This window comes from Arvicanthis niloticus, chromosome 17, assembly GCF_011762505.2.
Source record: "Arvicanthis niloticus isolate mArvNil1 chromosome 17, mArvNil1.pat.X, whole genome shotgun sequence".
Lineage (NCBI taxonomy): Eukaryota > Metazoa > Chordata > Mammalia > Rodentia > Muridae > Arvicanthis > Arvicanthis niloticus.
The window spans coordinates 46,475,103-46,502,883 of record NC_047674.1 but is presented as its reverse complement, the minus strand read 5'-3'; the positions used below and the strand labels follow the sequence as shown (position 1 = coordinate 46,502,883).

At 41.8% G+C, this 27,781-nt stretch overlaps 1 protein-coding gene across 1 annotated transcript in view; it reads left to right on the top strand.

The window, feature by feature from the left end:
* Nucleotides 1-7,823: 7,823 nt before the first annotated feature.
* Nucleotides 7,824-27,781, top strand: part of Tfap2d (transcription factor AP-2 delta) — a 58,115-nt gene continuing 38,157 nt past the window's right edge. Inside the window, exons 1-4 of the mRNA XM_034521607.2 lie at nucleotides 7,824-8,429; nucleotides 11,860-11,920; nucleotides 21,811-21,976; nucleotides 22,142-22,260. Of these exons, the coding sequence (XP_034377498.1) occupies nucleotides 7,881-8,429; nucleotides 11,860-11,920; nucleotides 21,811-21,976; nucleotides 22,142-22,260 (895 nt within the window). The 5' untranslated portion in view covers nucleotides 7,824-7,880. The remainder of the gene's footprint in view (nucleotides 8,430-11,859; nucleotides 11,921-21,810; nucleotides 21,977-22,141; nucleotides 22,261-27,781) is intronic.

The window sequence follows — 27,781 nt, the reverse complement described above, 5'->3', positions numbered from 1 at the left end:
CCAATTGGAAAGCTGAGGGCTGAGTTTTCCTCAAAATTCACAGGACTCCCAGCGGAAGTCTCCACAGTGGCTTGCCCTTTGCTGTTACAAAACTCCCCGCAAAACTCGGGAGTTTTCTCATAAACGTTTGGGAAAGAATGGAGAAGAAAAATCAAGAAAGAAAAATATCTTAATTTTGGAAACGTTAATAGCAGAGAAGGGTTAGTCTCTGGAGATAATGTCACAGTCATTAAGTTCCAAGTCCTGCGTACCCTCTCTTGTGAGTAGCTCTCATTCTTGTGAGCTTGCCTAGCTGAAGGGGTGGGGTGGGGGAAGGTGGAGTCATGGTTTCTTTATCATCCTCTAATTGTTCTGACTCCACCTATGTTTGTTGTGAGGATAAAACAATATAATACTCCTAAAATGCTGGTAACCTGGCTCACCACGTGCTGTGCTCTCAATATTCTTTAGTCTACACAAAGGTTACAGCAGCTTCTCTACTCCGCAACGAAGACTTATCCTTGGTATCAAATGAGCCAATACATTTTTTTTCCAGCTAGCATAAAACTTTTTAAAGCGCTTGGTAAACAGAGGTGATTTAGCCAACCATGAGGCTGTCAAACGGACTTTCAAAACCTCGTAAGCGAATGGAGTAGATAAAGTGCAAGCTCTTTTGGAACGCAAGCATTTCTTGGCCCAAAGGAGTAAATTTCTCCTGGAAAGGGAAAAAAAAAAAAAAAAAAGAACTGGCTTCCTGCCTAAATGAGGGCAGCCAGCCGGGAGGCCTGCGGGGCATCGCGCCCTAGGGGACCGCGCCCTGCTGCCTGCGGGTGCGCACTCAGGACAAGATGGGCAGGCCAGACAGCTCCAGAGAGACACTCAGAGGGTTACGGAGTTTGGCTGCGTCTGAGCTCTAGCCTTGGCTAGACAGCTGTTTAAGAAGAGCAAGAATTCGCTCAGACAAGAGCCTGGGCTCCTAGTTTTACTGTTATCAAAGAGAAGACTTCAGACGAAGAGTCTTCCTATTTAATTTTCGACTAATACGTTCGCAAGGCTTTTTAATTGCTTGCAAATGCATTTTCTCTGTACGATTATGGAATCCGTGTTGCCTGTCGGCTGTAAGGCTGAGGCAGAATACAGATCCGCGTTAGGCTTTTGACAAACAGCTCGCAGAGGGAGGGGTGGAGGGAGGAGGGTCAGGCTGAAGAAGGGAGAAAAGAGAAGGAAAGGGAAATTTTAAAAATTAGTGACAGCCCTTAAACTGAAATGACTCGAGAGCCTGACAGAAATGTCAATTTCCCCTACATTTTGTAAAGTCATCTTAAAAAAAAAAAAAAAAAAATGTCCTGCCTTTTCTCCTCTGCAATTGGGAAACATTTTTATGTAAAGTGGCCATTCGTTTGCTGAAGGTGAAGTGGTGAGACACCGGGAGAGGAAAGTGTAGCAAGACACTTTCAGAAAAAAGAAAGGAAAGAAAGAAAGAAAGAAAGAAAGAAAGAAAGAAAGAAAGAAAGAAAGAAAGGAAGGAAGGAAGGAAGGAAGGAACCAGAAAGAGAAGCATGAAATTTACTAGAAAGGGGATGGATAGAGCAGATGGATCCAAAGAGATAGGGGGTTCATGAAAATGAGACAAGAGATGGGAGTGTACTTAGATGAGTCGAGAGATGGGGTCCATATAAATGGGTCAGTTAAAACACATTTTGAACTGTCTGGAGCACTTGTCTCTCCAACTTTCCAGTGGAGGAAAAGGGGATCCAGCAAAGGTTTCAGACTCTGGATGGGAATCCAGTGTATTTGTCTCTTCAACCCTTGAAGGAATGCTCTGTTCACTAGCCCACTGCAGCTGCAATGAGGGAAGTTGAGAAGAAAAGCATCATTGTGAGCCCATGGACCAAGGGAGGTTCCAGGTCATAAAAATCCTTAGTAATTGAAAGTTTAGAGCCCCTGAGCTGGAGTACTAAGAAGAACCTCTTGGAGCTCCAAAGCTCTGGTTAGAAACCTACTCTGGAAGAATTCCTCAAAGGACTGGGAATCATCCAAGAGCCGTCCCTATGGGAAAGCAGAGTCAAAGCAAGCCCAAGATAGGGCATTGAGGTCTCTTTGCTCTAAAATTGTTTTGTTTTTTTTTTAATAGTCATCTCAAATAAGCCATGACAGAGGTGAAGGGCAATAAGAGGATCCACAGATTTCAAACAAATACTTCTTGCTAGTAGTTGTGTAATGGTCATTTCAACTACTGAGTATTCCGCTGCTCCTCGTGCTAACCATCCCATCTACCTTTCGGTGTACAGTGTTCTATTGTTGTCCCCAATGAGAACAATTTAGAAGCCAAGGGCTCTGTGACAATAGAAAATGTCTCTTATTGTGCATGTTCATGCCTGGGTTGTGGGGCTACATGCACCAACGGAGTAGAATATACTAAATTCCATTCTCAGGCAATGAACACAGATACTTGCATAAGGCATAACAACATTAATGAATGAATCTTCCCTCTACTTTCCTCTAAAAAAATAAAATAAATAAAAATGAAGGAAGAGCGAAAGGAAAGGAGGAAGAGGGAGAGAGGGAGAACAGGCAAATGCAGGTAGAAGGAGACAGACTGAGAAAGACAAGAAGATACATTTGCTAATTCCTTTTGGTAAATGTATCTAAGTGTGAAGGGATGATAGAAATCACCCAGATAGAAGCTAGCATACTGTGGCTCAGTAGTAGACAATATGCTTACTTTAAAGCTTGAATCTGATGCCAAGACACACACACACACACACACACACAAGATCACACTAAATCACACTAAATAATTGCAATCATTACTCTACTTTATTTAATATGACACACATTATTAAGAGGAAGTCCCAAGTAGGGGAGGAGGATGAGGAGGAAGAAGAAAAAGAAAGCTTAAAAAAAAAACTTATTAAAATTAGGGATAAGGGCTACCTGACTGTTAACTGTTTGCCAATCTCAAACTTACAGGAGGTACATATTCTTTTAGTGAAAGTGCTTGAGAATGGATCCAAACTGAAACAAACTGCATGGTAGTCACCTAGAATCTCAGAATCTCAGGAAAGGGAATTTCAATTTCCTAAACTATTTTTCCAGCTCTGAGTCCTACCCAAGGTTTTATACACACACACACACACACACACACACACACTTTTCTTAGAAGATTTTGTAGGGTAATCCCTCCTGTAACAAGGGACAGGAGAAGCAGATAGGGGAAGAAAAACATGGCTGTTAAAGGAGACCTCTCCTCGGGAGGTATCAACAAGCAAGGTTGTCTCATGTTCTTCTGTGCTATTTTGAGTAGGTGTGCAACTGGCCTCTAGCTGAGACCAGGATGTACACCACCAGTTTCCCTTTAGAAGGGGCCCCAGGCAGCCTGTCACCATGAATCCAACATGCTGTGGCCAGCTAATTCAATTATAACACCCCCCCTGGAGAATGTGTAGCCAATCACTCTGCAAGAAAGAAGCAAAACAGAAAAAAAGAGGAATTAACTTTGCTGAAAAGCCTAGTCTTCGGGTCAAACAAGATGTCACTTTATTAATTGCTCAAGACTATTAATTGGATGAGAGGGAAACTGGAGAGGGAGGTGTCTGACAGAAACAAATCCAGTGGCTGCACGTCACACACATCAAACACACCTGCCTCAATGAATTTAATTATAAAAGGGACACATGAGCAACCCCAGAGCAGATGGGAGAAAATGCTGACCAGTTAGTGCATATGGCACAGATGATACCACCAACTATCCTTTCAGGGTGAACCAGCCTTTTGTATTTAAAGTTGATATAGGTGGGACAAAGCAGTTGAACAACTGAAGTTCCCTTTGTCTAAGATGCTGATGTAAAAAGTGAGAACTTGGAGGAAAAGATGAACCAGTTCCAACAGAGCCTGACAAAGTAGATCCTAAAGCAAAAAGGTGTAGACTTCTCCTTCCTCTTTCATCTCCATTGGGTGTCTTTAAATATCTCTCTCACTCCATGACCTTTAGTTTCCTCCTAAGCCCAAGAGTGTTCAGCAACTAACATAAGGAAACCCTGCCTACCCTTTATTTGGTTGCTTAAAAGGGACCTACACTCGGGGAAATGTGTAGGTATTGGGAAAGTAACAGAGAGATACAACTACCAGCAATTCAGTAATGTCATGAAGTATTCAGACAGAAGAAGTAGCTAGAAGGTACCCTGTGATAGGCTGTAAACTTCATTATCAAGAGCATCCTAAGTCCTATTTTGAAGAGAGGTGCGGTTGATTGCTGGCTCTGAAAATAAGAATGAGTATGTTGCAGTGTTGCTCCACTGCAAGCTGATGCAGCCATGCTTGCCTGGGCCTTCTGGTTGTCCTAGAACAGAAGGTTGTGCATCCTCTCCTTGGACCTAAGCTAAAAGTAAAAGGTGTTTCACCTTAACTGAAGACAGATGTTCCTGAGGGTTGTGAGCGTTGGGGACAGATGGGTTTTACCTGTCTGAGAAGGTACTATCCTTTCTTATTTGAGTGAAGACTCCTTATGAAATTAACATTTTGCACGAGCAAAAATGTCTTATCCTTTCACAAGGATAGGCAGGAGGTCCTCCATATTCTTCTAGTAGGGATGAAGCTGAGCTTTCTCAGGGGCAAGAATTCTGAGATAAGATCATAGAATCAGGCTCCAGACCCTGTGGACTACTGTGTATGATATTCTATCTATGTTCACTGTGGATAAGCTATGAGAACTGGGCTCAGACCTAGCAAACGAACTCTGATGCGAGCATTTGGGGGTACAGGCTCTAAGAACCAAGTGTTCCTCTTTCCCTCCTACTTAAAGACCAAGTCCTAGATTCTTCATTTTCATTCTTGCTGGCCTTGCTTGAAAACGCCTTCTGATTTCAACAGACAATGATGTGGAATTTCAGGGTGGGGAGTGGAGATGAGTCCATCTTGACATGGGGAGCAAATATTGGCTGTTGATCCCGTGTGGAAGTGAGGCATCTCGGATCTCTATTGCAGACAATGCATTTTAATTCTTGTCATGTGTCCTTGTCCATTTGTATAGAGCGAAAAGCTCTGAGTGACAGCCCTAGCTACCCTGTGTGAGCATGCCCTAATAAACCCTCCCAAACCCCCAACCAAAAAAAAAAAAAAAAAAAAAAAAAAAAAAAAAAAAAAGCCACATGGCTGTTTGCCTGCGGCTTGTTATTAAGACACCTTCTCAGCTTAAACACTTAAAAGCGAACCAAATGAAATAGCAATTAAGACTGAATTACCCTGTCTATCTCTGCGATAAGCCAGTGGGGCCAGCCAGCCCGCCAGGTTTTGAGTTTTTTTATTTTTTTCCCCTTTGCATGGGCAAGTTTGCTGATAAAACCTTGCAGGGTCTCTATATTTTGAGCTTATTGTTAACACACACACACACACACACACACACACACCTTCAAGACACTAGATAACTCAATGGATCATCCTAAATTTTGGCTGAAGTATAACTCTAAAACTGTTTGAAAGTTGAGAAACCTACCAAGAAATGAAAATAGGTGTGTGTGTGTGTGTGTGTGTGTGTGTGTGTGTGTGTGTGTGTGTTGCTGTCCCTTTCCAGCGCCCTCTTTGTAAACGTAATATCTAAGTATTTAAGGGTTCCTTAGGGGTAAATGGTGTTAAAGTAACTGCTTCTGTTTTTGGATGGTCCACACTCCCATCTTCCAAAACAGAAATAGAGAAACAGAGACAGAGAGACAAACAAATTTAAAAAATCAAAGCAAAAACAAATAAACAAAAAACCCCCAAACCCACTGTTTACAAGAAAGAGAAAGAGAAAAACATGAAAGGGCGAAAACAGGCTGGGCTGGGGAGTGAAAGACGTCTACTTAAGTGTGTAATATTCTCACACATCTTTATTCTCTTACATTTTTTCAGTTGTCCCACTTCTTCGCAACAGAAACTTAGGACTGTCCATCATGGTTATTTATCTTAAAAACCGCTAAAAAGAAATGTTAGCCACCACCTAGTATTGCCTTTCAAGAAGGAGGAAGAACAGAAATTCAGTGTAAACATGAGGGGGGGGGAAAGGTATTGTTTTCACTTGGAAGAAGGCAGACATCCCAACTGGGCAAGACTGATTCCATTGCCTGTTTGGAAAAAAAAAAAAATCAGCTTTCAGCATCCAGGGAGTAGAACCAATAAGAACAAATGCCCAGTCATGGAAAAGAAAGGTTTAATTAATATATATTTCTTTCTGTAAGCTGCATGTATTGGGGGTAGATTTCTATCTTCACAATAAAAATGTGTAAATGCTCTCTGCAGAGATGCGTCCCCACCTCAGTCGGTATAGAAAAGCATGATAAAGGTTGTGGAAAATGGATAAAAATGTTGAAAGAACCCCCAGTTCCTTATTAGGCGAAGATACAATATTTATTCCTTGTCTCATGGGATAAATCTCTTCTGCCTATTGTCCTCCCCGTTCTCACTGCTGATGCTTAATTTTCAAAACTTCTATATTACCAAGGGACCTACGACATCAGCCAAAGAAATTCTCAGCAAGTACAAAATCTGTTCCAGGGAGCTGCTTTTGTGCAGAGGGAAAATTTTGTTCCTACAGGTTTTTAAGTGGGTACGAGGCAAGGAGCTATCTGATCCGGGCAAAACCATTACAGTTTAGATCTCTATCTACGGAACATTTTTTTTTCTTCCTTTAAAAAAAATTGGAAAATACAAGAAGTTTTGGATTTTTTTTCCTGATTCTTTTTTTGGAGGGGGAAATTGCATCGTAAGCTTTTGGAGAAACCCAACATGTCAACTACCTTTCCCGGACTAGTCCACGATGCGGAGGTATTATTACTTTTTTTTTTTTTTTTTTTTTGTGAGCGCGCGCGCGTGAGTGTGTGAGTGTGTGTGAGTGTGTGAGTGTGTGGCGGCGGTGGTGGTGGCGGCGGTGGTGGCAGCTTCCCCTGCCTCTAATCTATATTGGACCGTTACGTTTAATTATAATCTGGCTTTCGGGAGAAGTTAAGGAAGGGAACGGGAGAAAGTTCGTTATGACATCTGTCGCCAGGGAGGGCAACTCTCCTCCACGTTAAGCACCATTTGCCGTAATGAGGGAGAGACATAATCCTAACAATAAGGGGGGAAGAGGAGAAAGCTAGAGACACAGAAAGGATTCTCCGAAAAGCAAAGAAAGGGGACTGATGGGGGGCGGTAGGGGGATGTGGGGGATGGAGAAGAACGCAGCGCATCCCTTTCGGAAGGGGTTTATTCAAGGAATGGCACACAAGTGGCTACGGAGGCGAGCAAGTTGAACAATTTGCACGGACTGGGATTTTTAATATATATGTCTATATATACATTTATCTATGTGGACGATGATCTTTTTTGAGCAGCCCAGGCTGAACACCTCCGCTTGGCCAGGAGGCATTTCGGTGCTAGGGTCTGGCTGGAGCAGCGAGGTGCATCCAAGCATTCTCTGCGTGTGGACTCTCCTGCTCCTCGAAGCCCCCAGTCACCTGCAAACCTGACTCCAACGCCTAGCTCCAGGCACAAGTTGGGAATTGAAGGGTGTGAGTGTTTGTCTGTGAGTGACTGAGTGACTGAGTGACTGAGTGAATGTGTGTGTGTGTGTGTCTGTCTGTCTGTCTGTCTGTCTGTCTGTCTCTGTCTCTGTCTGTCTGTGTGTCTGTCTGTGTGTGACTGTGTGTGCATGTGTAATGTCGCCCGCACCTATATAGGGTGGGGGATTCCCCCCACCCCACCCTGCTCTCTCCACTGTGAAGACGAGGCCGCCCACCCCAGTTCAACTGTTAGCGAAGTCTGCTTGGTGAAGGCACTCACTGAGTCCGGCTGCTCTCCGGAGCTCAGCGCGCGCTCTCTCTCCTTCTCCTAGGGAGACCCAGGGAAAGCTCCCGACTCCGGGAGAGTGGCGCCTCGGTTGCAAAATGACAAACCTCAAGTTTTTTTGCTCTCCCCTTTCCCCCTCTTCCTTCCAGATACGTCACGACGGATCAAACAGCTACCGTTTGATGCAGCTTGGCTGTCTGGAGTCCGTAGCCAATTCCACGGTTGCCTATTCCTCCTCCTCTCCTTTAACTTACTCTACCACCGGCACCGAGTTTGCGTCCCCCTACTTCTCCACTAACCACCAGTACACCCCGCTCCACCACCAGTCCTTTCATTACGAGTTCCAGCACAGCCACCCGGCGGTCACTCCCGACGCCTACTCTCTGAACTCGCTCCACCACTCACAGCAGTACTACCAGCAGATTCACCACGGGGAGCCCACCGACTTTATTAACCTGCACAATGCGCGGGCTCTCAAGTCCTCCTGCCTGGACGAGCAGAGGCGGGAGCTGGGCTGCCTCGATGCCTACCGCCGCCACGACCTGTCCCTCATGAGCCATGGCTCTCAGTATGGAATGCACCCAGATCAAAGACTCCTGCCAGGGCCCAGCCTGGGGCTGGCCGCCGCGGGAGCCGACGACTTGCAGGTAAATAAGCGTGCAGCGGATTTGTCTGCGCCCTCCCCTTGCCCTCCCCCTCCCGCTCTCAGTTAACGCTCTAGCTTTAAGTCTCTCTCTCTCTCTCTCTCTCTCTCTCTCTCTCTCTCTCTCTCTCTCTCTCTCTCTCTCTCACACACACACACACACACACACACACACACACTCACACTCGCACACACGACTTAGGGAAAGTCATGAAATTACAGGAGGACTGTGCCCACTCGGTTCCTCTCATTGGATCAATAGCTGAGGCCCCTTCCCGGAGCCAGTCATCAGAAATCTTTTATGAATCTACATATCTGACACTGAAAGGATAGGTGTGTGAGATCAGTGGAGCTGGGTTTCAATCTAGAGGTCTCAAAATAAGATTCCTAAAGGCCGATGACCAATCAATTGTATCCTCAGTTTCCATAACTTGCAGCGTCTCCAGCATTGGCCTAGACAGAACCTTTAGGGGAGTCTCGTGATTGGGGGGTGGGGGGAGAAGGAGGGGTGAGGAGAGGTTGTTTGTTCTCAGGAAATTGTTGGAATCACAAGATTGAGCCAAAGTTTCACAAACATATCAGATTGCTGTGTCAAGCAAGGAACCGCAAATGACAACCTCAAAACAGCCCCAATAACATAATGCACAATGCACTTCACCAAAGTATAGCTGTGTTTCTCTGTGCCTGAGCATAGAGGAGCTTGTAGCCCGGCAGGATGCTTTATTCTTTCTCTTCAGGTCAGTCCGTCTTACATAAGATGTAACTTATTATACTGTCAAAAATAAGTAAACAAAGGAAGGAAGACAAAGAGAGAAAAAGCGGGAAGGAGAAAGGGAAAGACAGGAGGATGAGAAGAAAGGATGAAAAAGAAGGAGAAGAAGGAGGGCAGAAACAAATTCAGACACCGCAGAGGCCACCACTTAATCAAGTCTCCTACTTTCTTAACACCGGTTCCACATTTGTTGCCAACAACAGAATTTTTAATTAAGTGATCCCATTGTCTTAGACACATTCCAAATCAATAAACCCCGAGATCTAGAATAAGAACCCAGAAGAGTCAAACTGGAACTTTCATTTGGTGGAAAGAACATCTCTGAGTCCTTCCTTTTTCTGTCTGCACAAAATTTGCCACTTCCACTTTCTCCTGAAGATTGGAAACATATTCCAGGAGCACAACTTGGAGACAGAAGAGATCTCTTGTTGCGCACAGAATATCTCCCCCCCTCCTATTCCCCTGAGCAAGAGATTAATTTTAAATTAAAGTGGAAGCCCTTACAGTTCCAACAAAGAGCCAGAACCACAAGATTCATGCACATGAAAAAAGATTTCACTCCTAAAATGTTGACCTTATACACTTATATTCACAAAATAATTTTATACGCTTAGGGCATTTTCTTTACATTTTCCACAGGATCCCCTTATGTCTCAGGAGGGGGAAAATCTGCCATTCAATGCTTAGCTCAACTAAAACCCATTTACTCTTTTTAATAGCCACGTCTGTTGCTGATTTTTTTGTATCTGTACAAATTTTTTTTCTGTGCTAGGCACAAAGCTGGGCATTTTTCAAAAGAGCGGATTAGAACATTTGCAAGCACCAGACAAAGGCAGAATCCTGTGCAAAAGGACACCGTAGTTTATCCAATTTTCGACTTAGTGCCATTCAACTGGTCATTTATGCAATGTCATCTGACCAAACAACATGTTTTACTTATAAGGGGGGGGGGGGGGTGAGGTTTGTTAAGTGATGAGACCAAGATTTGTTTCTTCTAAGAAAATAAGCATCTTAACATTGCGCCAGAAAGGGAAATTAGTCCGCTTCCTTGGAGAGCCTAGTTTTTTTTCCCCTTTTACACTTGAAATCTCTTTTAAAATGTTTATTTCATCCCATCTCTTATATATGTATTATTTCATCTCTTTTTATTACTCTTGTTGGAGTAACATTACTCTTACTGGGGAAGGAAACACTTTAAAATTCTAGATGAAACAGTGTGGTGTGTGATGTCTGCACGAATGGTCACAACGACCTCTGTAGGTGTGTCAGTGTGTGAATTATAATATGTATGAACACTAAAACAAACTTATAAATCTATAAAGTTATTCTACTCCTCTGGATGTGCTTGGCAGAATGAGAAAGAAAAAACCACCACTACATTTAAAACAAGAAGTGAGGAGGGAGTGTGTGGGGAAAACCTGTCTCTCTCCTTTTATTTCTTCCTTTTTAAAACATTCATCAGCATATGCCTCATTTCAAATGCAACAAATGTAAATATACTTTTCCCTGCACAGAATTTTAAGTGAAAGTCCAATGGTTTGGAGGGCGGTCTAAGTCTGCCTAACAGATGCAAACGGTCCTGTGGCTTCGGTTCCATCTTTGAGTCCCCTAAAAAGATTTGCTATGGCCAACAAAGGAAACTGTCACACCTTTTCCCATCACCGCTCTAATTTATGCTCAGTCTCCAAGTTTTTTTTTTTTCATATTGATTTGATAATCACTTTAAGGCAGAACATTTAAAATAAGAAAGAGCTGGTGAGTAGGTTGAAAAGGGGGGTCTTATGGGCCTGCCTCAATATGGTGAAAATGGAGAGGCAAAAGGGAGCCAGGCCTGTAAAGGTTGTTTTGTAAAGTGGGTTTTTATTATGCACCGACTCTCTCCGCATTTACTTAACTCTTCACGGGCTGTTGGGTAGGTTAACACCCTTCAAGGCCTCTTTCATGTCCAATACCTCGTTTGTTTGTAAAGGAAAAATGAGCTTTTAACACATTTTGATGCTGATGGGGGGAAAAGACAGACACAGGGAGAAATTTTTATTTTTCTTAATAAAAAAACCAGTAAATCCTTTCCAGTTTTCTTGTTCAAACGATCACTCAAGCACCTTGGGAACCTAGGGATCGGTAGGCAGTGAACGTGAAGGTGTTACCTCCACCAGGCCCATTTTGGATAAGATGATGTGATGCTCCCACTTTGGGGATAAACAGAATCCTTATAAGAGATTCTCATCCTTCTATGTGAAATTCTTCCTCTTAGCCTCCCAGACTTGACACTTAAGCTATAATTTTTCTTTACCCAGAAAGTGGTGAACATGCGCCTATGTTATGCTGTCTCTGAGACTCAAAGTGCCTCTCATTCTCTTATGCCCAAATGAAAATCTCTTAAGCCCTTCTAAAGTGTAATACTGGGGAAGGATGTGAAATACATACCTTAAGATGAATAGAACTTTTTAGATTGTAGGGTTTGGGGAATATATATATATATATATATATATATATATATATATATCTTAAAATTCTGTTTGCTGTAAACTTGTCCCAGCTCTATGGTGCTTTGAATGGTCTCTTGAGATGGAGTCAGGGATAGGCTAGACTGAAATACTTCACCCACATGCTCATGTCTATGATATTTGAGTGCTTCTATTTCTTTTTTTCTTTTCTATAGGGTTCTGTGGAAGCCCAGTGTGGGATTGTTCTCAACGGCCAAGGGGGAGTGATCAGAAGAGGTGAGTAGGAATACCTTGGCCTCAAATATTAGTCTCTAGTCTGTTTCTTTGTTTTGAAGATCTGGGGAGACTTGTAAACGTTAGATTCTTTGTCTGATGATTAAGAAAATAATTGTGTTAGTCGATTATTCTAGGACCATACAGACGTATCTACATTAAAAAGCCTCCTTTCTTCCGTTGACACTTGAGTGCTGAGTGAGTCCCACTTATGCTGGGAGCTCTCTGCTCACAGCATGGCGACAGCATCAAAGTTAGGGAGAAAATTACTGGGATTTAAAAAAAAAAAGTTTTCACACTTCTTTCCGTTCACCCATACCACACATCCTGGAGCAGGATTTCTGGTTTCTTTTAGACCTAATGTGCCAGCCACAGTCTGGGTGTTTGGGGTGACGGTGTTAGCCATGGGCCTTAAGGGACTCTGTGAAAGGCTATATCATTGAAGCTTTCCAGGAGGCTAATGAGTCACCAATATTGTAGCCGCCTTATTATTTTTTTTTGAAACGTCCAGAACATTTCTTTCTTTAAGGGAGGGTGGGAGGAGGAGGTAGTGTTAGTGTTAAGTGTACTGGATAAAGCTTTCTTGTTCCCATCTGTTGAGGAAAACATCTGAATCCAGAGAGTTACCCATAGCGTTGGAAAGGGGGGTGAGGCGAGAGAAGAGAGGTTGCATTCAGCTGAGGCACTGAAGGGGGCTGTATCTCAGATGTTCCATTTTGACAAAAGGTTTTTGAACTATGACATTCACAGGGCCTCAAGGCAGTACAGATTTTTACTGGCTTTGCTGCTTAACTGTACCCAGAGCCTCTGAAGTTTATTTTTCTAGCATGCCCAGTAACCCGAGGAGCACATGAGGCAAGAGGGACCAGCTGTTATCCCAACTTCATACGAATTAATAAGACAGCCTATTCACCAAACTAATTCCTGCTTCAGGGCCACAGTTGTCTGTAGTAACCAAACTGTTAAACTTCTGATGGTACCAAATAACTGTCTAAGGTCCAAATAACTAAGGTCCATCTCCACTTCTTTCAAAGTTAGCTGAATGATTTGGAGGGAGAAATGCACTCTTCGAAAACAAGGGAATATTTTGTGTTGAAACACAGATTTCCTGACCCAGGATCCACTGTAAACACTAAGAGAGAAAAAACAAAGGACGTTTATCTTTTGTAACTTGGCTGCTCCAAAAGTGTGTGCCTGCCTGCACTGTATGTAAAATTTAAAATAATTACTCGAATCTGTAGTTTCACATTTTGTGAGATTTCAAAGTTAATTTTTAGCGTATAGATATCACTTCTTATAGACATTTAAAAGAGATGCTATTAAGCTTTCCAGTCAGGCCATATTGTATTCAGCCATATTGATATTACATGATACAGAGACAAGTTTATAAATGTTAAATTTAACTCTTCATAACTTTTGTACAAATAAAAGATACACCGTGAAAGGGGGGCTTAGTAAGTCTTGCTGTTTGGGGTCTGTTGGGAAGGAAAAATAGTAAAGGTGGGGCCAAGCGCTCAAGGCGCACAGGCACTACCGTGGTGCTGAAGGACAGCGCCACTAATTAGGGAACGAAGCCGCTGCTTAGAGAGTGAGCTTTCCACCGCGGTTAGTGTGTTTCTATTTGCTAAAATACCACTCCCAGTGCTTGACTATCACATCCAAATGATTGTAGCACAGCTGACAAGATGAATTCCAGATTGGGCGCTGGAACTGTAGACGCTGTAGAGTCAATAAAGTTTCCAGGGGTGGCCTTTCATCTGGCCATCCAAGGGGAGCTAAGCTTTGAGGTGTCTAAAAGGTGGAAGTGCGCTCTTCTTACCTCATCACAACTACTGAAGTGAAGTTCCTCGGGTGATGTTTTTTTGTTGTTGTTGTTGTTGTTCTTGTACAATTCAGTACCTATTTGTTTCATCTTTAAAAATCCTTCTCTTAGTCTGCTATTTTAAACCACGAGTTGACTGTGTAGGAGAAAAGTGCAACTCCCAAGGGAAAGGACCTGGAACTTCGGAGTTACGCCCTAACAAAATCTGTAGCCCCCACCCCCCACCCCCTGAGTAATTCAGATCCAAGCATCTGAGTATGTTTGTCCATTTTCACATGTCTTACAGGACAGGAGCAATCTGGGCTCTAGAGAGATAAGTGGGAGGGGGATGGTGGAGGACCAGGGGGAGTGTTCCTTGACTCTGTAGCTGTGTTCACGATTTCCAAATGGATAGCAAGGACTTTTAAATTTTGTCAGTGCCGGCAAGTCCCCTCATGTCAAAATACCCAGAGAACCCCTTCTCTTTATTGGCAGGGTTGCACACAGAGAACTTTAAATCAATAACTCGGCTCCTCTCGGGTTCATCAGAAATAGAACATTTAAGTGTTCAGCCATTCCCTTCCCATTCCCCCTATGGTGCCAGTATCTGTGACTTTTCCAATCTACACTTTACAGACTGTCCTCTCTTGAAGTAGTCTTTTTTGTTCCCTCGTTTGCTCTCTTTTATTAAGCTTGTGGATATGTTTACATTCCTGATGCTATCCTGCATTTACAATATTAGAAAAAAATATATTTACTTCTCAAGACACTCCCTCTCAGGGTCTGCCTTGAGTAAAGATGCCTGCTTAAACGTGCTACCTGAGGTGGGAAGAAAGAAGCTGGCCTGCCTTGCAGATGGGTGGAGAGATGGGGAGTTATTGGTCCCTAAATTTGTAGTAAAGAACAAATGTCATTTCTCAGACTCACTTTGTTAAAGTGTCAATTACATTTTTCCCCTTGTAAACGAAGGCCTGATAGCCAAAAGATGATGTAGACAGACCAGGGAGGCAGTAGTGAGGTAATTACCACCTAGATAAAATATTTGCGGCCGCCTCGGAGGCCCAGCTCCCTGCGCGCTCACTCCCGGTTAATGGTGTGCGCGATTTTGCCCGCAGCTCCGCTGCTCCGACCATCAGAACCAATAATCTTTACTTTACCCTGCACTCGCGTATCGATAGCTTCTTTTGCCTCGGGCGTTGGCTTTGATATGTTAATATTTCTGAGTAACAAATTCTGCAGAGATCATATTAATGTTGTTCGTACAGAGTGGAGCTTTGCCTTCGTTGAATATTCAGACAGTGGGTTTCAAAAGGCATCTCTCGAAGAAACGGGTTTCTATTTACAGGAGTCGCCTATGTTTTTAATCATTAAAAAAAAAGAAAGAAAGAAAAGAGAAAAAAAGAAAGACCTACTCCTTTTTTTTTTCCTAGTGATTTTTCTGAGGCGTCCTCGGGCCCCTCCCTTTTGCAGACACCCAAGCTCTTTTATTTCTCTCAGAGTATTTAATAATAAAATAATGATGAGGACCAAGACAGTGACTAAGCTAATCATGAATGGAGTCAGGGTTGGAATCGCAATATAGGGTTCAATTGGATAAAAGGCCTCTAGCCGTCACATACTTGAGGAAGATGAGAACACTCAGAATTCCTGTATGTGAGTGGAAAGTGACATTTTGGCCCTGATCTCTTTTGTGAAATCAGGATGGCAAACTAAAAAAAGAAAAAATAGTGGGGGGATGAAAAAAGTGTAGAGGGGGCAGCGCCCTTGTTTCGCTTTGTGATCATCCTGCCTTGCAGCCCCAGGCTAATTTCCAAAGCTTAAATACCGCTATAGCCTCTGGGCCACGCAGAGAGAGAACCCACCGGCCACTGGCAGTCAGGAGCACTTTCCCAATTGCCCTTGGCTACACAAAATACAAACTACTTTGAATCAAAACATTTTGGGGGGGAATTAATATGATTTGAACTCTGCACGTTTTAAGGGAGCTGGAGTGTAACAGATCGCTGAGGTGAATGACTAGCCAAGACTGAGGCATTTATACTGCCGCGCAATGTCCGATCTGATTTAATTCTTTTTCAAAATGCAGCTTTAGCTTCAGCCTCCCTTTCTACCAATAATAGACAGGACAGAACTGGCACTTCTTGGTTTTTTGCAGCCCTCAAGGAGACTGGCGCGCTCCTTCTCGCAAGGACACGCTCCTTGCTTGGCCTTTGGTTGGACCTTGGGAATCACTCCTAGTAACTTTCATAAGCAGCAAAACAGAGGGTAGCTTACGCTCCCTTTTCCTTTGTCAACATCCCATCAGTGAGCAGCTACCCCAATTTCTTCTAGTTAAGCCGCCTCAAACGCATCCATCTCTTAGGTTCTTCAACCCTTTCAAATGAAAATAGAGCAGACGACACACTGGAAACTTCATGTGCCTCCTTAATGCGAAAATGCACATACATAACACTTGAATTCAATCTCTTTTCCGTGACCTCCAAAAAACGTGCACGATCGAAAATCTAGAAGCACGGTTGGTTTGTTGGATAGTTATTTTTCACGAGGAAAGAAGGTGCTTTGATACTTTCTCCTCCTTCTCCTTCTCCTCCTTCTTCTCCTCCCCCCTCCTCATTCTTTCCTGCTTGGAAAATCACCAGAACCTAAAGTACTTCATGCTTGGGGACTCCTAATGAATCCCTGAATCCCTAAGCACACACCGGGACACACTATGAGACAGGAGGGATCTATCTGGTACCCAGTTCCCTTTCTTTTGTCTTGCTGGAATGTAGCTTTGGCTCAGGGAATAAGCTGCAGCTATTTGATGTAGTAACACCTGTAATAGCACAGCCTTCCTTCGGAACCGAACCGCACAATTCGCTGCTGACACACCCCCAAAGGCCTGTGTGAAGGGAGCTAAGTCCCCACCTCTTTGCTGTTTGAATACAATTATTATCTGCTGCCATAGGGGGAGGGGCTTCCCACTCGCAGGGGTAGAATGTTGGTAAAGGGAGAAAGGCTACAGGGGGGAAAACAGCCCAAAATGATCCTACCCCACCTATCCGACAAGAGAGACAAGAGTACCTCGCGGAAATGAAAACGCAAAACAAACAGGGACAGGAAACTGCTGTAACCGCTTACACATTTTTAATGTGTCAAGGAAGAAAAAAAAGCGATCACTGGAGATGAAGAAGGGGAGGAAAAAAAATCCCTACCGTTTGTATTTCTTTCATTTGAATTGTAAACATCTGTTTGGCTGTAAGGCGAACAGAACATTTATTTCAGCTCCTAAGATTTGGTCTAATTATGTCAACACCGACGACGTTTGGCCAAGTGGGGCGGTGCTGAGGTGTTATGACTTTGAGAGCTGCACACTGAGACCTAGGGAGCTGAAGCAGGCTAGAAAGTATTCATCACACCTGCTGAAGCTCCAGGGAGCCTCTTGGCATAACTGGGTGTGTTCTTAGGGATGGTTGTGGTGTGGCAACTTCTTGGAGATAACAAGTCTGGGGTGAGAAGAGGTTTACAGTGCTTAGCTTCCCATTAGGTTGTGGAACAAACTATGAGTGAGCACACACCATCCTGTGATGTGGCAGCTGCTCACCACACCACAGACTTGATATTGGGTGCCATTACTCAGGCTGCTGAGTATGGATCTGTCCACTTTCTGTAACACCTCATCTAGAGATGGAAATAAAACAGATGTAAATATTTTTCAAAAAGATGGATTAAGAAAGAAAGGAGTGTTCCACAAGTTAATAGGCCAAGTTCCTCCATGTCACCAATGCTTTTATTTTTTTTTCCCACCAACCTATGATCTGAAGGCAGGAGGACAAATCCCCCAGGCTAACCAAGAGAAATACAGCTCCAGCCTTCTTTAGGCTACTCAGGATTTTCCAGAGCATGAAGGACAGTCTAAACTTTTGTTCTTCTGTGCCAGGTGTGCTTATAGCTACAAGACTTGGCTAACTTCTTCCTGTTACTTCAGCAGAACCATGTTTTCCTTCCTTCCTTCCTTCCTTCCTTCCTTCCTTCCTTCCTTCTTTCCTTCCTTTCTGTCTTTCTTTCTCTTTCTTTCTTTCTCTCATTCATTATTTTTAAAAGCAGGTTCTAGACAACTGTTCTTAAGACAATGCTTTACTGTTTATGTAGTTACTCATTAGAATTTACAGATTCATGAGAACCAGGACTCTCGAAATTTATAAGCACTGACCTCTGTAGAAATATCGCTTCTCTGTACTTTTTTCTCTATGTACATTGCTTCTCTAATGGGGAAGAAGAGAACTGAGAAGTTCTGCATGACCTATCTGGCTCTGTTAACCAAGTCATCCACAGCTTGATTGTTGAACAGAAAAATCAGTATCTCCCAATATCTGTAAGAGCACAGTCCTCTGTAAGGGACCTCAGAGGCACAGGGATGACCTTGAGGGGGAGCACAGAATGACTACTGTTGATGGCTTGGTGAGATCACTTGGTGAGTGTCCTCTGAGTTCTCATCAACACGGGTTGGTCTCAATTCTACCACATCACTATTTCCCTCAGAAATATAACACCCTGATTACTATGATTTAATTTTTGTCTGCTCTCCTGAAAAGTAACCTACTGGGAAGAAAGATATCAGGTTCCCCAGGTTGATGTAAACTCTACAAGTTGCCAAATCTTTAGCCAGAATAAGAGAGTTCCCCAAGGCTGCAACAATGCCACGTATCAAAGCCACAGAAATTCCCTTTAAAGATTCTGTGACATAAAAAATAAAAGAGTCCAGAGTTGATGGATAATCCTGAATACAAAATAAATCCTTGAGGCAATTTGTGTGTGCATAAAGCATATTCTTAATATGCAGCCTGTGTAACTTACCTAATACATGCCTATTTTAGCATAAACCAGAAGCCCAACATGGATGAAGGAGCAAAACCACTCAGAGCCTGTAGAGTTCACAGATGGCTAGGTAGCTTATCCAGAGGATGTGCTGGGAATGAATAGCTTGCATTCAACCAAGCCAAAGAGTGATAGATTCTGAACGCAGGCAAGCTAGATGTAACTCATTTTTTTTGCAATTTGTAACCATTTTTCTCTCTAAACAGATTACTAAATACAGGAAAAGTCTAAAATTGTATGGTCCGGCACTTTCCTAGTGGGAGGTGGGGAACATGCTCGGACACTTAATACCAATTCTTTAAGATTCCTCTTTCCAAAAATACTGGCTGTTATCCAAGGAGAGATACTCAATGTTGAGACATAAGTTTGCCTCTGATTCATAGTGACTGAAGGAAGAGGCACTCTTTTAGGAGAAGAGTAGATAGATATTGTATATTCACATTTACTTTTTATTGCCTTGAGCTAATTTCATGCGCCTTCAGTTCATTCAACTTTTGAGAAGTGACTCTCATTTCTTTTAAAAGGTGCTTTGCATCTATAATTACAAAGTACAATAATTAATGAAAGTGAATGAGTGGCTAGCTAAGAATCTGTAAAATTTTACTAGCATTTTGGCTGTTACTATTACTTTTGAAACCCTGTAGAAATTCGAAGCAGGGGAAGAATTCGTAAATTTGCACGTTTCTAGCTGCAAAAGGAGATTGTCTACAGTTTTTTACTCTAAGATTGGGATTTCAGTTTCACAATCAACAGACCTTCGGACTTCTTAGCTGTTAAAACCCAGGGCTTGTTTCTAGAAAATGGCATGAAGAACTTGTTGGAATAGACAGAAGATTTAGCCAGGGATGCCTTGACATTATATCCTCCCCTCTTTTCTACTGGGGAAACACTAGGGTATATAAAATAGTTCAGAGTCATTAAGGGAGAAAGCCCTTTGACTATTGGCAATTTCAAATGGAACTTAGGTAGGAGGCTGTTGACCAGAGCACAGACAACTTCTCAGTGGATACACTACTGAAAGGACTATAATCCATTCCCCAGCACCCATTAGTTGCCAATAGTTCCTTGGAGACAAGGGAAGTCTCATCAACACATCCCTTGCCCATACTCTGGTAAATAACACCCTACTTATGCTCATGTAAGCAACTATAATTAAATATTAAATTCAATGAGTAACACAGAGAGGGTAGAGCAGGGAGAAAGAGAGCAGGAGAATGAGGGAAGGTAACGGGGACAAACATGACAAAAATTCATTATGAATGTGGATGCAACTGTTAAAGACAAAATATTAGAAAAAGAGAGAGAAACATGGGTCCTTGTGAAACAGCTAGGAAGAAATCTAAACATCACAGAAATGGAAATATTTTAATGTTCTAATGTTCTTTCTTTTAGTTGGGGGTCCTTTTACATATGTTTGTGTCCTCCCAGGTTTTTTTTTTTTTTAGGTGGACACCCTGAGACTGACGATCAGAGAGAGGTTCCTTGCTGTAACTGCTTCTCTGTATTTTTTTGGTAGAAGATAATAGGGGCACATTCTAGTCCAGTCTTTCTCAGACTTTAATGGGTATGAGCACCATCTGGCTTTCATTGAAATATAGATGATAGATCAGGAACCAAAATGGGATCTAAGATCCCATGCCTGGTACAAGTTTCCTCCTAGAAATACGATACAGATCTCACTCTTAGGAAATGGATTTTGGTCAACACTCGTCTGCATTTGTTTCTTTCTAATTGTGTATTCCTCAATTCCTTTCCATCATAGTCCTGTTTCTGGACAAGTAACTTAAGCTTACCTACAACTAAAGTGAGAAAACTTTAAAAAATGCATGCTCAGATAAGACAGCTGTGAAGGGATACAGAAGTGGCCTAACACTCTCGCAGAGGACCTGGATTCCTTTCCAGCACCCACAGGAAGCAGCTCACAACTACCTGTGACTCCAGTTCCACAGCATCTGACACCCTCTTTTTGCCCCCCTCAGAACACTTTACAAAAACTCAGAAAATCTTTTTTGTTTTTCTTAATAAAAGACAGAGCCGGGAGGTAGAGGTAGATCAAGGCCAGCCTGGTCTAGAGAGAGAGTTCTAGGACAACCAAAGCTACACAGAGAAAATCTGTCTCAGAAAAAAAAAAAAAAAAAAAAAAAAAAAAAAAAAAAAAAAAAAAAAAAAAAAAAAAAAAAAAAACCCACACCAAACCAGCAAGACAGACAAACAACAAAAAAGAAAAGAAATGTGACTTTGTCAATGAACCCTGAAAACTGTGCCCTCAGAGATCTTGGAGCATATGAAGGTAGCCTTACAAACCAAGATCAAAACCCCATCATCTTTGTAGGGTAGGCTTTGGCTGAGGATTTAGCAATCGGGCATTAAGAAATTATGACCAGTGATGCTCACTCTTGAGTCTCCAAGTCTGTTTTAGTCAGTGGGAGCTGCCTTAGGTTGGGGAATGGAGTATGCTGCTTCTGCAGGAATGTAAGGATAAAGACGCTCTGACAAACTTGGAGATCGAGATCTCCTGTTCCAGGAACTCCATCATGATAAAATGCTCCAGTGATGCTTTGCTTAGTGGTTACCATTGCCTTGCATCCTAGTGGTAGTGATGAAGCAGCCATCGTAAGCATAACAGTCATATTTAACACAGTTAACTAGCTAACACTGGACTTTATACTTTGTTTGATACCTGTGCTGACAGTGAAGATTGATGTATGCTGCCCAGATTTGAAGGGATTGCTACCTGCATTTTTGGCCATGAGCAGGTGATTTTGGTAGTGTACATAATACTTGGTGACTTCAGCTCATGGGCAGGTAAAGGAAGACGGCCATTTATAAACATTTTGGAAAAACAAAAGCATACATCACGAGTTTCTGTCTATTCTGTGTATGTGCACAGCAACATGTAACTGTGGATTCATAGCAACTACCCTCCTGAGGTTCTGTCTAGATTTGGCGGCATTAATGTGCTGATGTGTTCCTTGATGTAATAATGTTAAAATTAACACTGTAGATGAGACCTATGTTCTAGAAGGTGCATATTTTGTCTGAAGTTGCAAAAGTACACACAGATTTTCTGTGTGATACACAAAGTCCTAATTAGTGCTTGGAGGGATATCTTCTGAGTAGCTTGATATATGTGGTGGATAAACACAACTGTTGCTACGTATCTCTTGATATGGCATGCCTCTCACAGAGCTGTACTCTTTCACTGTTACTAACAAATACATTTTTCCCTCCTAAGGTGGCACCTGTGTGGTCAACCCCACAGACTTGTTTTGCTCAGTTCCTGGTCGTTTGTCTCTTCTCAGTTCTACTTCCAAATACAAGGTGACCATTGCTGAGGTAAAGAGGCGTCTCTCACCACCCGAGTGCCTCAATGCTTCACTTCTGGGAGGCATTCTGAGGAGGTAAGCCAAAGCTGTGTCCTGCCAATGTGTCTCTGGTAACTGAGCTGATATCACTCTGTCTTTTTATCTTCTATTGAGTGTGGTATCCTCCATGAGGTCAAGCCATCTCACAATTTCTTCTAAATATTATCTAACCAAACTTGATTTTAATTTGATTTTGTACAGGGCAAAATCAAAGAATGGTGGCCGTTGCCTAAGAGAGAAACTGGACAGGCTTGGCCTAAACTTGCCTGCGGGAAGACGGAAAGCAGCCAACGTTACCTTGCTCACTTCTTTAGTTGAAGGTATGACTTTCACATTCCTCGAGGAAGTAGTGAAACACTGGTTAGTGCTACTACAAGCCTTGGTTAATTTTACTGCTTTACTGCAGTTTTGTTAAGGGTAATAGTTAACAATTATAGAAGAATTTTCCGATTAATTTTGACAATGATTAATTTTGTCTCAGTAGAAAATATAGCTAATTCATGGAATCGGTCAACTGCCTTACTGATCTTGACAATCATAGGGAAGACAGAATAAAGCAGTGGAAGATGCATGACACTTCTCCATTAACAGCAGCAGAAACCTGGCCACAGTCTTCTCATCTCATTATCAGATTAGGGTGTGAATGAATTTAGTTTAATCCTTTGAAACTCAGTAAAAGATCCATGGGATAAACAACCTTAGGATGTTGATAACATTATTGAGCCTGAAGGCAGATTGCATTAAACATTATAGACAATTTTGACAGCGTCTCACTATGCAGCTCTAGCCTATTTGGAGCTCATCAGAGAGCTCTGCTTCTGACTCCCCAAAATTGGCATTAAAGGTGAGGGCCACCATCCCCAGAAACTTGTAGACAATCTTACAGCACATTGAAGTTCATGCCTCTGAGAGGGTAAACTGACAGAGTTTGAGATTAAGAACGTCTATATACAGGGAGGTGGAAACATACTGCCAAGAGTTGCTTTTTTTCTCTCATATTTTTCCCTTTGTTTCTTCTGAATGGAGTAAAATATAAATTTTCATAAAATCCCTTTCTAAGGAGCAGCTATATAGGGTTTTGAATGCCAGAAGAAAGCACTTCAAAAAAAAAAAAAAAAAAACTAGAATACTATTGTTTTAAAGACAAATGGTGAATGGCTTCCTTTCCTTAATGAGTGTTCTAAGAACACACCTTTGAGACTTTTGTTGCATCAGTTAGCTTCTGTGTATGATGCTGTGGGGTGTGGGAAGTGAAAAGCATAAGTTAATACACTGATTTTTCCCATATTATAAGTGTAGAGCATCTATTTGTGCAACATTAAAATTTTCTTAGCCAGACATTGAGCACACAATAGTAATCTAGCCTAGGGGAGACTGGTAGGAGGCCAGCATGGACGCCATATTTAATTCCAGTATATCTTTGGTTACTGAGCTAAATACTTTTAACAAAACAAACAAACACACAAACCAAAACTTAAAAGAAAGTAGAGTGACTGCATCCTTAACATTTGTCTTGACAAAAATAGCTTTGTTAATTCTACTATCAATAATTGTCTTAGCTTTTGTTTCATACCTGGGTTTGTTTTTATTTGGTTCAGTGTTTTAAGGCAAGGTCTCATGGTATAGGAAACATTAGCCCAAAACAGCAATCTTCCTACTATGACCTCTTGACTGATTAGATTATATGTATCCATCAGCCATCTCAGCTTGGTAGCAGTTATCTTTGCTTCCAGCTTTAACAGTAATAGCAACAGCAACCACAGCAATAAGACTTCGGCAGCTAACAACATTTCAATGTAATCGAAGTTACTCTTCAAGGGTGGTCATCGATGACCCTAAATCTGAACTCTGAAGTGGTCCAAAATCCAGACTTTGAATTCTAACATAAAGTTTGGGGTTCAGAATTATTTTGTGTTTAGAATTTCGGGTTAGAGATGTTCAATTAGTAATTTCATGCAAGTATTTTAAAATCTGAAAAGGAGGTTTCAACATTCATAACACTGTGGGCCTGAGCATTGCGGGTAAAAGAGAGTGGGCCCGTGTCTTGTCCTGATTCTTGCTTTGCCTTTGCTGCCTCACAAAGCTGCTTTGTGATAGAGACATCTTACTTATTATCTACATATATGTGCCAGCAAAAGTAGAGCAAGAGGTCAGGATCAGATCCGAAAATGGAGGCCGAACAGAGTATGCAGTTTCTGTCCCTACAGAATGGCGTGTGCTAGGTCTTTGTACAGAAACAAATTTAAAAAAAATCAGAACACAAAGGAAAAAAAAAAGCATGACTGTTTTCAGAAAACAATACTAACATTTCTTGGTCTGGGCTTGGAACAGAGCTCAGTGGGGAGAGTGCTTGCCAAGAATCTGCAAGACCCTAAGTCCGATTCCAGAAATGCTAAAAAAAAGTTAATACTAGAGTTTGAAAAAGATGCCTGAGTATTAAAATAGAAGCACAAGTTAGCAAATCACCACGAAAAATGTAAAGCACCCATTAAAGCAGTGTCTTGTGCTAAACAGGCATTGTATAGTAATAACAATTTGGTATTCATCAGTTGTGAATATGAGGTCAGCCTGGAGAACACAGAGAGGCCATTTTGAATATAAAAAAACAAAGCCCAAAAAGTAGAGCAAGATTTAAAAAAAAAAGTGGAAAAAGGAGAAAGAAAGGGACTAATTATAAACTAAAATGGATGGCGCTTTCTGTTCATTTTAAGAAAAATTTTTTATTATGTATTTTCATTTATCCATTGTTTTTGTTTGGTTGGTTTTGTTTTTGTTTGTCAAGATAGTGTTTCTCTGTGTTGCCCTGACTGTCCTAGAACTCACTCTGTAGCCAGGCTGGCCTGGAACTCAGAGATCTGCCTGCCTCTGTCTCCAGAGTGCTGGAATTAAAGGCCTGTGCCACCTCTACCTGGCTTGAGGATTGTTTTTAAAGGAGAAAACATTTACATGTAATACCACAAGTTTGAGAATCACATAAAATGATAGACTATGAGCAATTCACTCCTCTCACAGAAATTCTCAAGCTATTTTCTTATCTTAAAAAAAAATGCCTATGCACTTTGTCTTTTTAATTTTAAGATTTTTATTTTAATTTTTAATTTTACAATTTTTTATTTAATGTGTATGAATGTCTTCCCTGAATGTGTATGTACGTGCTGTGTGTGTGGTTGGTACCTGATGAGATTACAAAAGGGCATTGGATCCCCTGGAACTGGAGTTACAGAAGGTCATGAATAATTGTCAAGAGAGCTAAGAATCAAACCTGGGCTTTCTGGAAGAGCAGCCATTTCTCTCAACTGTTGACCCATCTTTTCAGCCCCTCTATGGGCTTTCTTTTTAACTTATAATTTTGTGGAAAAGATTACACTCTTTCTCCACTATTTTTTTTCATTCACATCTGTCCTTTATCCTCTGGATTCTCTCCATTATTCAGGCATACATCTCAGTGACCAGGAGCTAACCATCCCCTTTGCAGACCTAGTTGTTCAAGAGTATAGAAGGAGTTGTTGATGTAGTCACTGCTGACTGTCATTTTTTTCCTTACCCACAGTCTCCTACACTCATCAGCATTTAGCAAGAGAGGGAAGTTCTGTTCACCAGAGCGGAAGGTTTTATGGATCAGTCCTGCTGCTTCTGTAAAGCCTCACGTAGCTTTGTTGGGCAACCTCTGGGGTTCTGAAACACCACTGATTTAAGTTGTTTGATATACATGCCTAGAAGAGTAGTGGCTAAGGAGGTCAAGTCCTCCTTTTTCCCCTTCTTCCTCCTCCTCATCTTTCCGCCCGCCCACCTCTTTCAACAGTGTGGAGCCTCAGCAAAAGAAATGTTTTATTTCAAAAGGCTGTACATGACTTACCTTGAGTCTCTGCTAGATGGAACCCCACGTTACTATTGCTGACTTCTTTAGTTTCAAATCCATACATTTCCAGACCTGCCCTGTTTTTTTACCTAATGTGAACTAGTGTTCTACCTGTAAAACCTGTTAATGTTTAGCACTAAATCCTTGACTTTCTAAGAATAATCTCATTATTAAAACTGATATTAAAGTTAGAATAGTTAGTTTACCTGGCTGGGCTCCATTTTCCTCATTTATAAACATAAGACCACAGTGTCTACAATAACTAGGGGAATTCTAGTTGTTACACCTCATATTCCTCCTTGGTGGTTAGCAGCTTAACCCAGTGGCATCTTGCTTTGTCCTGGCCACAGTCTGACCCACTCTTCATTAGTAGTTCTCCTCTCTATCAGAGTCTCATCAGGGGCCAAGAACCCATAGTTTTTTTTGTCTGTAATTCCACAGTTCTATAGGTCCTAAGAGTCTTGTTAATACATCCTGAAAAGGGGAAAAATGGATTCCACTATCTTACCCTGTCTGTTCTTTATTACTGCTAAATTTGTGAAAATCCATCACTTGGTCATACCTAAGGGTAAGGGTAGGCTCAGGCTATGTTTGTAAATGTTGCCTAAGAAGTTTTTCAGCTTTGCAAACCCAAAGGCTGTTTTCCATTTTGACTTGTTTTTGTGGCATGGTGAACCACCACAAATTCGATTCTTAACGTGAACGAAAGAACAAGGTAGAGGTTGCAGTCCGGTCCGTTTTTTACCTTGCATGGTGTCCCTGCTGTTCTTGTGAACTGTAAGCAGGCATTTCTGCCTCTCTCCTACCCATCACTAATTATAAGCTTGTAAAAATTTTGATAAATCTTCTGCCACTTAATTCACTCAAAGGAGAATAGCATTAATGTTGATTTGTGCTTCGAATTTATAGAAATCAATAGCATTATTTAAAGTTACTGATGAAGTTTACAAAACGTTCACTCAAAATGTAATAAAATTGTATCTTAATAATAATTGAAAAGATTGTATGTTGTGTGTGTGTTATGTGTGTGCTTGTATGTGCCTGTGTATGTGTGTTTATGGAAGAGAGAGAGAGAGAGAGAGAGAGAGAGAGAGAGAGAGAGAGAGAGAGAGAATATGCAGAGTTCAGAGAATAACCCCATAATGGTCCTCATTCTTCATGTCCAGCTTGTTTGCAACCTGGTCAATGAACTTCTAGATATTCTCCTGTGTCCACCTACCTTCTTGCCATAGGAATGTTGGGATTTCACACGTGTACTGCACTATCTGCCTTTATTTCCATTCTGGGCATCCAAACTCAGATCTGTTCTCTCCCTCAGCAATCCCTATACCAACTGAGGTATTGCCCCAACCTAATAGACGTGACTTATCATCGATATCTTGTCTGCTCTGTCTTTTAGCTTATGTGACTGCATTTCCAATAACGAAGGAAACATAAATGACCACCGAATGTGTGTATGTCTAAAAAGGTGACCATCTGGCAGACAGCTCCTTCACAGGCCTTTCAAACATCCCCATTAGTCCCACCCTGTGATGCATGTGGTCACCTTCATTCAAAAGCTGCATGTGATGTAAAAAGTGAGGCTGTGATAGCTCTGATTGATGTTCACTTTAGTTACACAACCACCAGGAAGAACAGTAAGTAAGGGACCCGAGATTTCCCTTTTGCACATAGAGAATCTGGAACTGCCATGTCTTTGGGGGCATAATTTTGCATTTCAAAGCCAACAGTGGAGTTGACCTCAATATATTTAATTATAAAAGAACTTAGGTTAGTCACTCATTGTAAGGCCTCTTTTTTGCTTTTTTTTTTTCAGACCAATGAGAATTACAGATAAATTTCTTCATAGCACAAGAGCAATCCTATAAAGGAAACTCTGGTTTAATAACTTGTAATTAGGTAACAATTAAATATCATTATGTAATATCTCAGGACTTTTTTCCAGATTCACTAATTGGTCCCAGTAAACTTTTTCATCCATA